The sequence below is a fragment of the Arachis stenosperma genome, chromosome 2, assembly GCF_014773155.1.
Source record: "Arachis stenosperma cultivar V10309 chromosome 2, arast.V10309.gnm1.PFL2, whole genome shotgun sequence".
In the NCBI taxonomy this organism is placed as follows: Eukaryota; Viridiplantae; Streptophyta; class Magnoliopsida; order Fabales; family Fabaceae; genus Arachis; species Arachis stenosperma.
The window spans coordinates 115,749,851-115,760,881 of record NC_080378.1 but is presented as its reverse complement, the minus strand read 5'-3'; the positions used below and the strand labels follow the sequence as shown (position 1 = coordinate 115,760,881).

At 29.3% G+C, this 11,031-nt stretch overlaps 1 protein-coding gene across 1 annotated transcript; it reads left to right on the top strand.

The window, feature by feature from the left end:
• Positions 1-1,069: 1,069 nt before the first annotated feature.
• LOC130960960 (gibberellin receptor GID1B-like) lies at positions 1,070-4,233 on the top strand. Its single transcript, XM_057886522.1, has 2 exons — positions 1,070-1,588; positions 2,333-4,233. Exons 1-2 carry the CDS (start codon positions 1,550-1,552, stop codon positions 3,326-3,328), a joined length of 1,035 nt encoding a protein of 344 aa, XP_057742505.1. The 5' UTR covers positions 1,070-1,549; the 3' UTR covers positions 3,329-4,233.
• The last annotated feature ends 6,798 nt before the right edge of the window (positions 4,234-11,031 follow it).

Here is an 11,031-nt window from a genome sequence, read left to right as displayed (position 1 = left end):
GATTTCATCTTAGTTCTTTTAGGTAGCATTTGGTGGAGAGATAGAGACAGAAAGACTTAGACTGAGAAACAAAAATTAAGAGACAAAGATTGAAATAAATTTCAGTATTTTGTTTAGTGCAAAATGGGAGACAGAAATTGAAATAAGAATGAAATTCTAATTTAATTTGTACAAAGGATAAAATTGAAATTAATTAATTGAAATGAAAGTATTTTAGGTATAAAATGTTATTAAAGTTTCGGTCTCTATCTCTAAAAATTTCAGTCAAATTTTAGTACCAATCTCTGAACTAATAAACACGATACTAAGTCTCAATATCTCAGTTTCTGTCTCAGTACCTCAAAACAAACGCTATCTTAATATTTCTTTTTTTTTTAAATATAATTGCAGCCATTTCATAAGTCTAAATATAAAAAATATTAATTATACACAAAAAATAATAATGAAATAATTCATTTTTAAAATATATAACTTAATTGAAATACAAATATTAATGTTAATATTTTCTTTTGTTTTGCTTTTTATAAAGAAGGTGTTTTATTATCAATAACAGTGATTAATTTCTTTTTAAGACAATAAAAATGATTATGCCTTTCTTTAACACATTCTTCTCTCAACCAATTGAAATTGTTGACCAATACAATTCAGTATTTTTTAAATATTATCTTTTATTCAATTTAAAAAAAATAAATAATAAATAATTTTTTTAATTTTTTGAATAATTAGTATATAAAAATAAATATTTAAATTAATTAAATAATAATAAATATTTAAAAGACCTAGCTAACTATTAAATTTTAGTTATTTATATAGATTTAAAACTAATTAAAATATATTAAAATTATAAACACATATTAAACCAAAAATGTACCCGAATAGATACCTGCGGATACGAGTAGTCCTATGAACCATAAACACATATTCAACTTTGAATTTTATTAAATAAAAGAAATATATAAGAATAAAAATAATAAAAACATAAAAAAAAGGGGAGGGTGGGACCCATATAAATAGTTTAATTCGGCCGCCAGCTTTGTCGCCTCTGTCGTCTCCGTTCATCTCCGTCGTTTCTCTTTGCGTTTGACTCTCTCTCTCTCTCTCTCTCTCTCTCTCTCCCTTCTTATCCTTCTCTTCCTTCTCACTCACCCTTCTAACTCTGATCTTTCTCTCTCTCTCTCTCCACCTTCTTCCTTCATTCCACACACACAACAAACTCTGTCCCTTCCTTTGTTCCTTTTCCTCTCTCTCTCAAACACAACACAGACATACATATATATATACACATACACACCCCAAGCACTTCTCTGATTCCTCTTTCTACACCCACCCCCATCAGCAAAGGAACCGTTTTTATCATCTATTGTTACCATTCTCATAAAGGGTCGGTGTTACTTATTACTGTGAGAAGATCATCATTCATCACTGTTGCTTTTTCCTTAGCCCCCCCTCTCTCTCTCTCTCTCTCTGGATTTGTTTTTTTGAAAGTCTCTTTGGCTATTGAGATAAGACAGAGAGAGAAAAAAAAAAGAGAAGAAGGAACAAACAAGACATGACTGGCAGCAATGAAGTCAACCTTAATGAATCTAAGGTAATAACATAAACATAGACATAGACTTTTTTTTAAACATTTTTGTTCTTAAATTTCTTTTTTAATGAGGCTGGCATTATGTTGTGGTGCATTTCTTTGGGTTTTTGTGTTCTGATTAAGTGATTGGAGGTGTTTTTGGTGATGGGTTTTGGTGTTTGAGGTGGAAATTTCCAATCTTTAGCTTCAATTGCACATAACATGTCTGAGTTGCAGAGTAAATGTTGTTCTTTTGTTTTTGGGTGCAAAGGGGGATTTTATTTTCTAACTATAGGGGTTTTGTTAATGATGATGAAGTTCCTATTAGGATGATTTTTTGTTTTATTGGGGGATGGGGTGTTTGATTTTCTCTCTCTTTCTCTCTCTCCCTCTCTCTCTCTCTTGTACTTTCCATTTCTTCCATGTAGGCCTCTTGTTTCTTGTTCTGGTAAGTGCAAAAATTGAGATTTTGATTTGTTGCCCCAAGTTGAACACTTTTGTTTTTTCCTTAAGATTTGTGAGTAATATCATTCTGGTGCACCCTCCTTTTACCCCCCCCCCCTCCCCCTCTTCTTTCTTTAGTGCTATGATATTTTGATATTGCAGCCCTCTTTTGATGATAGTCCCTTGCTTTTGTTTTGGGGGAATGTTAATAGAGTGATCATTGTGAAGTACTGGAGTTCATCTTAGAATTAGTACTTAGTGAACTGGAATATTAAGTTCACACCTAACACTCTTTCAAATTTCTGTGCTGCCTTGATTTTACAGAGGGTTGTTCCACTCAATACTTGGGTGCTTATCTCCAATTTCAAGCTGGCTTATAATCTACTAAGGCGTGCAGATGGAACATTCAATCGAGAATTGGATGATTTTCTCGATCGCAAGGTACCTGCCAATACAATTCCTGTTGATGGGGTGTTCTCTTTTGATCATGTTGATAAGAAAACTGGCCTCTTCAACCGGGTTTATCAGCCGGCACCGGAGAATGATGCTAGGTGGGGCATGATAGAGTTGGAGAAGCCCTTGAGCACCACCGAGGTTGTGCCCGTCATAATCTTCTTCCATGGTGGAAGCTTCTCTCATTCATCAGCTAATAGTGCTATCTATGACACTTTCTGTCGCCGCCTTGTCAGCAATTGTAAGGCTGTTGTGGTGTCTGTGAATTACCGGCGATCTCCGGAGCATAGATATCCGTGTGCATATGAAGATGGCTGGGCTGCACTTAAGTGGGTCAAGTCAAGGGTATGGCTTCAAAGTGGAAAAGATTCCAAGGTTCATGTGTACATGGCCGGGGATAGTTCCGGCGGCAACATTGCTCATCATGTGGCAGTGAGGGCTGCCAAGGAAGATGTCGAGATTCTAGGTAACATTCTTCTCCATCCGTTGTTTGGTGGGGAGAAGAGGACAGAGTCAGAGAAGAAACTCGACGGGAAGTACTTCGTGAAGTTGCAAGACCGCGATTGGTATTGGCGAGCCTTCCTTCCTGAAGGCGAGGACAGAGACCATCCGGCTTGTAACCCATTTGGTCCCCGGGGTAAGAGCATCGCAGGACTAAAGTTCCCGAAGAGCCTAGTTTGTGTCGCGGGTTTGGATCTTCTCCAAGATTGGCAATTGGAATATGTTGAAGGCCTCAAGAACAGTGGCCAGAATGTGAAACTTCTTTACCTAAAAGAGGCCACAATTGGATTCTACTTCTTACCAAACAATGATCACTTCTATTGCCTAATGGAGGAGATGAAGAATTTCGTTAATCCTAACTGTTAATATACTACCACCACTTTTAACCTTGCTCTACAGGAGGCCATACATAACTATAAGCCTGACATTTTCACTTTGAGTTTTTTCTATTTTTTATTTCCTACTATTTTTGTATCCTACTTTATAGTAGTGGTGTGTAGTTATATATAATTGTGTAGCATTACTCACTGTTATAACATCTATGGTGGTTGGTTCTGCTAAATTCGGGGCTGTTCTGCGGCTCGTGTAGGGTAGCACCGGTTATACCGGAGTTTGGTCGAAACTGCAGGTATCTTCCTACCGAAGGCAATCGCGAAGTACCATAGTTTCGGGTCGTTCGGGGGGTTTTGCTGAATCACCATATACAAGATTACAAGCTTTGCCCCATTTTAACCTTTTCAACCTCAATAACAGGAGGGGAGATCAGAACATAGAAGAACAGGGCTTGGCTGTGATGATCACTTTGATAGAAAGTGAATACATATCTTTTGTTTGTAGCACTTATTACTGAATTGATTTGGAGCAGCAGAACCCCAAAATCCTGTTATAGAACTTGTGTATGTTTATATATATATAATTATATATCTATATACATATGTCTCCACTAGAGTTATATAAATGCTTTTCTTTTTTTGTTTGTTTGCATATTTCAGTTTAGATTTCTACTATTGGGGTTAGAATCTAATGTTTGTACTTGTTTCAATGTTGTTGCATGCTGCTACATAATTCAGATTAAGCTGTTTCTAGTTTGTGACACAAATGTCATAAATCAAATGGTTTTAAGCTTGTATTGTTTGTTTGTCCAAAAACTTGGATTAAATGTTTTAGGTTTGAGATACAAAGATATTATGATGGATAATGGGACAAGACAAAATAGTTGTTTATGTCTTTGATTTATTGGTCTCTCATTCTAGTGGATGAAAATTAATGTATTTTGTTGTAGGCTTTTGGATGAATGGAAAATTAGACCAATTTGTTATAGGAAAAATCTTTGTTTCTTTCTTTATTTATTCCTTTTATTTGGTGACAGTTACCAAACCGTGGCTATTTATGGCCAACATGAAAAGTAAAAATATTGGCAAGAGTATGATAAAGGGCAAACAAGGCTCAAAACTAGACTAGTAAAGTAAATAACAAAAGTGAAAAATTCCCTATCCCATGTTATAAAGTTTAACTTTTTTTTTTAATTTTTAAAATACAAAATCTATCCTCCAATTTGTGAAGTGACACAAAATCTACTTTCCGATTTGTGTTTCAGTATTAAAATTTTTTTTCGATTTGTGATTACCTCCATACTAAATTAAAATACACCACTTCTCTATAATCGAGAATAACACAACGATCATTTTTATATAAAAAAAAACAGCTGAAAATTTTTATTTTTATAAGTTTTGAAAGTAAGTTAGTATTTTTATTTTGATCAATTGAATGTTTTTCACATTAATATTATAAAATTATTTTTTAAAATTTAAATTTTAAAAATATTAATAAAATTAAACTCTAAATTCTAAAAATTAAATCCTAAAATCCTAAAACAAAAACTAATGTTAAACTGATAAAATAAATGATAGAAAACAAGAGTAACCCTATTTATATTTTTATGGCAAATCTTCCAAAGCCTTAAGTTTGTCATCTTTAGCATCCTTATCATGATTCATCATCATCATCATCACCAACAAGTTAACAACAAGAACAGTGTGGTAGTATTACAAGATAAAAAAGCAGTGTTGTACTATTGCACAAGTGGTTAAAAAGATGAAAGAGGGCATTGGAATTATTCTCTTTGGTGTTCCCTTCCCCCACCCTCTTTGCACCTTAGTTATAGGTTGAACATAAGATTCGCCTCAAAAAGTTGATACCAAATGTCCAATATGAAAAAAGGATAAAAGAAAAAAAAAAGAAGAAGAAAAGGGTTTTTGTTGTGTGTGACTAATAATCTTTTTACAAAGGAATAATCAAAGCATAATATAGAATAAATAGAGTACACACTAAAGTGAGGACCATATTTAGGTCCTTGCATTTTCTATATTGTTAGGTGTATTCATTTTACAAGTCTTTTTTTTCTTTTTAAAATATTGTGAATTGATTTTTTTTTATTCTAATTATTTTATAAATACAAATATGCATATTTTTTTTAGCTAATACATTCAATAAAAAAAATCACTTTAAAAATTCAAACTTAATCTTATTGTAAATGTAAATAAGTCAATACAATTATATAAATGTGTAGAACATAGTTTCACTCTAAAAGAATGATTGGCAAGAGTTTTTGAATGATGAAAAAATTTTCTCCATCTTTCAACATCAAATTTGATTAATGCGTGGCAACACCTCATTGCTTAATGTGGATAGGTGTATTTGGCACTTAGGAAAACATACAAAAATGAGAATTTGGCATTGTTTTGATGGGGGGAACTCATTTTTATAGTTGTTGGGAATTTTGGATGTATTCTTAGGGGGGCTACTTTTGGGAACCCACAAACCCTAAAAAAGTCCAATTAATAAATTAAAACCTGTTGGGATTGCTTTAAAGTGTTCAATGGCTACTAAGTGAGTGGTAGGATTCATGAACAGCTAAGCTTCGACAAAGACATGAACCTTGTCTTTTATTGACTTTCTTCCTATGCTTATCTAATATTTTTTCTTAATTTATTCTTGTTTTTCTTTAATTTAGATTAAGATGTTTTTGTTTTTTTGTTTGTTTTGATTTGAGAATTGAAAGAAAAATATAGATTCATATATATGATGGAAGCTTATCTTAATTTTTGTATATCACAACTCAATATGATTTAAATTATTTTATACACTCAATGTAAAATAATAGACTGATTTTCATTTAGATATTAGATACCAAGTAAATAAAAGTCTTTTCTTAATTAGAAAAATATTAGGTGTAAAAATTAATTGATTTTATTTATGTGTAATTATTTATTATGCACATATTTAGCAATTAAGATTTATGACTAATTATTGAAATTTAAGATCTAAGAGCGAAATCTACTCTTCTTACGAATATCAGTCTTATGTGCGTCAAAATTTTTATTTTGTCAATAAAAAATAGAGAAAACTAACTTTGCAGAATCAATAACAAATACGAAAAAAAATTTACTTATGGTAATCAATTTCGGCATATTCTTACATTAACAATTTGTTTACTATTTTGCAATCCTTGTATTTGAAAGGTTTAAAAAAAATATTTGTCAATAGAATTTGATATGAGGAGTTTTGTTTGGAGCTTGAGGCTTGATTTTCACCCCCTTTCTTTGTGCATATTATTTTGCTTTACTTTGTGTCTTATTGTGAAATATGTTTAGTAAATTAGCTGTTTATGTCTTTGAAAATATTCCCTAATACGACACTTTGGGGTGTCATTGTCAACAAATGGGGCTTTTCTTTATTGCAACAAGATTATCATCGACAAAACCCTCATTTGTTTGGTCGTCGGCAACCTTTCTTATATATATAAAAAAAATAATATATTTAATAATATTAATAAAATATATATATATTTAATATTTGACGGGTCATAACTTGTTTTATGCGCCTTCCCACCATGATGATTCTTCTCTTCAGGAGTGTGTGTCATTAGTGGCCCCCCATTTTTAATTTATACTATTAATTAATAATTAATTATGCATTATACTACATAATGTTAATATTAATATACTCCAAAATCTAAATCATAGTCCTTGAACACCTAAGTTGGCTAGTTACTTTCAGCTTTCAACGTTCACCTCAAAACCGTTTGCTATAAATGGTTTCAGAAAAAGTGTGATTCTCATGTGAGCATTTGACAGTTGCATTGAGACATAGTTGCATGATATATATTAAAAAAAAATAAAAAATAAAAAATAAAAAATTGTATAATGGAAAAAACTTTTGATCCCTTCTTTTTTTTTTTTTAAGTAAATTAAAACTGAAAATCTTACTCTTATGTGGTTGATTTATAGAAGTATATATTAAAAGATAAATTACATGATACTTGTGTTTTTATTTTATAAAATGTGTCATTAATTTTTTTAGACATTAATTTATTTGACGGGGATAAATAGTTGTATTTAATTAGTCTTTACTCTTTACTTCCAAGATAAGGTTAGGTCAATTGTGATGCAAGCCATGAGGTCAATAAATTCTCATTAATTTGGTCTCTTGTTTTGGGTTGTATTGTTATTAATTAGTACTATTGTTACATTTTTTCAAAGTAAGACCTAGGAAATGTAAAGTGAATTTCCAAGGGATTATTAATGAGCTTATGGACAAAATTAAGAGTGGAAAATCAAAATTTTCCTAACTTTATGATATTCCTTTGTATATAGACTTTGAATGATTATAGGTCAATTGGGGCTATGCCATGCCAAATACCCTAGCAGCAACCAATCCTACTTAATTATATAATTTATGTTAATATTAATTATTTTTTTTATTGTAAATTTATTTTTTTAACTCTTATTTTTTAGAGAATTTAGGGTTGGAATTTGTGATTTACAATTTATAGTTTAAAATCTAGGATAAAAAAAATTCAAAAAATTGATTAATATTGGTTAAAATAATTGGCTGGTAATGAACTCATATTAAAATTATCCATTGAAACAAAAAAAAATTATGAAAAAGATTTAACATTATCTACAAAATATTATCTTATTTTGATAAAATGTTTTTACGGTAAATTTGTTAAATGAATATTCTTTTTGTTTGGAGGATGGAGTAATTTTTTTGTGAAGAGTAGTTTTGTCACCATAATTATTTTATATGGGTAAATTTGCTATTTTCTTTTATTTTTAAGTGAAACTCTAAATTTGGTAATAAACAATGCTGTGAGAAAGTTATGGCATCTCATACAACTTGGGTCCTTATATTAATTAAGGAAATGTAATCTCACTTAAGAATAGAGTGATTTTTGGAGAATCAATCAATTATCAATTATTAAACAACAAATAGAAATTAAAGGAGCCAACAAAATTCAAACACATAGATATTCCAACTTTTTTTAATTTCCCTTCTTTTCAGTTTTCACTACCATAATAGCAATCAACTTTGTAGTATAATTAACAAAAGGAAAAGAAAAGAGAAATGAAAAATTAAATATATAAAAAAAAATCATAATGATATAATTAGTACTCACCATGCATAAAATAAAACGTGGCTAGGGCTGAGAAAGTGTTCACACATGTAAAGTCATATAAGAAGTTAAGAACACACGCATGGACTGACAAAGGCAAAGAAAAAGACTAGTGGAATTAATGTGTCATATAAAACAAACAATGAAAAATACAAAGCATGGCCACAATTATTATTCACTCTTATTTTGTTGGTCTCTAGATTTTTTAAAAATTGATAATTGCTAATAATGTGGAGACCAACATTGGTGATCACCAAGTGTGGAAAAGATGTAGAGTGAGAAACATTATTTGTGTTCATTAATTTACATGAAGAAATTTTATTTCATTTTTACTCTCAACTAAATGTATCCTAAAAATATATTTCTTTTAAATGTAACCTAAATATTTGATTGCCATATTTGGATTGATTTTTTTTAATTGTTTGTTTATTTTTTAAAATAAATCTAATATAATTGGACATTTTGATTGGGTTGATTTTTTTCTCTAAAATTCGATATATAATCAATTATTTGAAAAGAATTAACATAAAAAATATTAATTTAATTTTGATATACTGTCAGTATAGTAATATATATTTAATTATGTATTATTATGTTAATAAAAATAATTATATTTTTTATTATTAATTTAATAAAAAAAGTAAAAAATTATATTCAAAGCTTAACTCTTTAAAATACCAAATCCAATAAAAACATGACACAAACTATTACGTATAAAACAAAAAGAAAAAAAAAACCCTCATTTGCTAATCAGTAATCACAATTAAAAATTACACCCACATACACACAAAAACACATTATTCCTTCATTAGAACTTAGCATAACATTTCTAATTAAGGGATGATTGATTAGTCCTTATCAGATCAAAGATTTACCCTATCCATATTTAACTTTATTTCCTGTGCATGTTGCTTTCCTTTCTTTCCTATACATATGTCCTACTATATATATATGAATTTAATTTTAATATACTATAAAATAATTTTATACGTACATCTAATTATATAATATTACATTAATAAAAATAATTATTTTTTATATTAACAGCATAAATGATCATTTAAAATAATAGATAAAATTATACGATTATGTAAAACGTTTTACGTTGTCAGTACATTAAATTAAACTTTCTCTATATATGGAAAAGAAAAACACAAAGACAAGTTGGTTATGAAGAACAGGGGTAAAAAGATAAAATGATAAGAATAATATGAATTGTGGCACAAAAGACAGAAATATTTAAACAAAAGATAGGTTGTTAATATTTTTTACCCAATTTAGTGTCAAAATCATGGAACAGGGTTTCTTGTCTTGCAATGGATAAAATGGTTTTTGGGACCTACTTATCTTGTTCAGTGTTTGTAGCAAAATATAAACTTCCAAAACTGTGTCCATCATTGTGAATACACACAAAATCCATAAATACAAGGAACTTATTTAACTTTTGGAAAAGAGAGAAAAGGAAATTGAAACCACCACCACACGGTTTGGGGAAAAGCTTTCTTAATTCTTCCCCACACACAAAACATGCATCAATCTTGTTTTATATCCCCCCCTTCTGCGTATACTTTAAGTTTATGGATTGCCTTTCCCTCATCAAAATCATAATACACGTTTTCAATAAAGAAATAAATAAATAAATTATTATTATTATTATTATTATTATTATTATTTTGGAATAGGTAGCGATTTTAGTGACTAACTAAATCGATTGTTATGTGACTGATCGGATTTTTTTATCACAAAAGAAAATTGGTTATTAAATTAGTCATTGAATTTAACATAAAATTCGAAAGTTAGATTTTAGGAATTTTTGTAAATTTTTGTCACTAAACCGTCGCTAATATAATGGTAAAATTATTAATCGATTTAGCAGCTAACATGAATACTAAGTTCAAAATTAATGGTTGCTTAGTTAGTTATTAATGAGTTGGTCTCTAAATTGATCGCTGATGATTATATTAGTGATCAATTTAAAAACTAACAAGAAAATTAGGTCATAAAATCATTGGTCGCTAATAATAAAATTAGTAACCAATTTAGTGATCAATATAAAAATTAATTGTAAAAATTGTTAGTCACTAAATTAGTCACAGTCTGTGAAAGGACCAAATTGAATAATTACTTATTTAAAAAGTTGAAAGATTAAAATTATTTGAACAGTAATTAATTATTTGAAAATCAATTTTAATTCAATACTATTTATCTGAAATTCTTTTAACATAATTTGTTTTGTTTGGATTATATTCATATGGAATGAAAGGGAAAAAAAACTACTTGGGTATAAAAGATGATTATTTATATTATTTAATATGTGATATATATTTTAGAATCATTTTAATAAAATCCTAACAATGATTAAATAATCAGTTTGTGGCTTAGTTTCTGCATATAATTATAATAAATTTCCAAAAATTTCCTAGGCTTCCAACGGATATATTTTTCTAAAACATATTTTTTTTTAGAAGAAAAAAAAAAGGTTGTTCTGCTTTGCCAAATATGCTCCTAATTACTATTAGATTGTCACGTATAAATAAATCTTCTTGCTCAGCTCCACCATGTATTATTATGGCATACAAATCTGTTTGCCACCTTGGGACCAAGTGGATTA